Raw genomic sequence first — 354 nt, 5'->3', positions numbered from 1 at the left:
GCCCCGCCGGCCCTGCTGCCAGCCCGACAGGCGCATGGGGCAGAGGGGGAGGGAGGAGGGGAAGGGGCCTAAGAGAGAAGCAGCTGTCTGCTCAGGGCCAAGCAGGTCACGGGTCCCAGGCCCCGCGGTCAGTGCTCTCCAGGGAGAGGCTCTGGGTCTTGCGCGGTGACGCGGGGCTGGGCGGGCTGCTCAGGTTGGAGCTGTTGGATGCCGTGGAATGCCTCGGGGAGTCAGAGTCCTGGGGGCCAAAGAGGGACATCAGTGGCTGCAGGGCAGGAGGGCAGAGGGCAGGGCAGGAGGGCGCGGGGCAGGAGTGCACAGGGCAGGGCAGGAGGGCGCAGGGCAGGACAGGAG

General features: G+C 70.9%; 1 protein-coding gene across 11 annotated transcripts in view; it reads right to left on the bottom strand.

Annotated features, from left to right (window-relative positions):
* Positions 1-6: 6 nt before the first annotated feature.
* The window catches only part of CDC42BPA (CDC42 binding protein kinase alpha (DMPK-like)), a 202,142-nt gene continuing 201,794 nt past the window's right edge, over positions 7-354 (bottom strand). For all 11 annotated transcript variants that reach the window (XM_014528257.1, XM_005880129.1, XM_014528258.1 and 8 more), the window contains one exon: positions 7-238. In XM_014528257.1, the coding sequence (XP_014383743.1) occupies positions 107-238 (132 nt within the window). In that variant the 3' untranslated portion in view covers positions 7-106. The remainder of the gene's footprint in view (positions 239-354) is intronic.

This window comes from Myotis brandtii, unplaced genomic scaffold (genome assembly GCF_000412655.1).
Source record: "Myotis brandtii unplaced genomic scaffold, ASM41265v1 scaffold627, whole genome shotgun sequence".
NCBI classification, from domain to species: Eukaryota; Metazoa; Chordata; class Mammalia; order Chiroptera; family Vespertilionidae; genus Myotis; species Myotis brandtii.
This window is presented reverse-complemented; position numbering and strand designations above follow the sequence as displayed.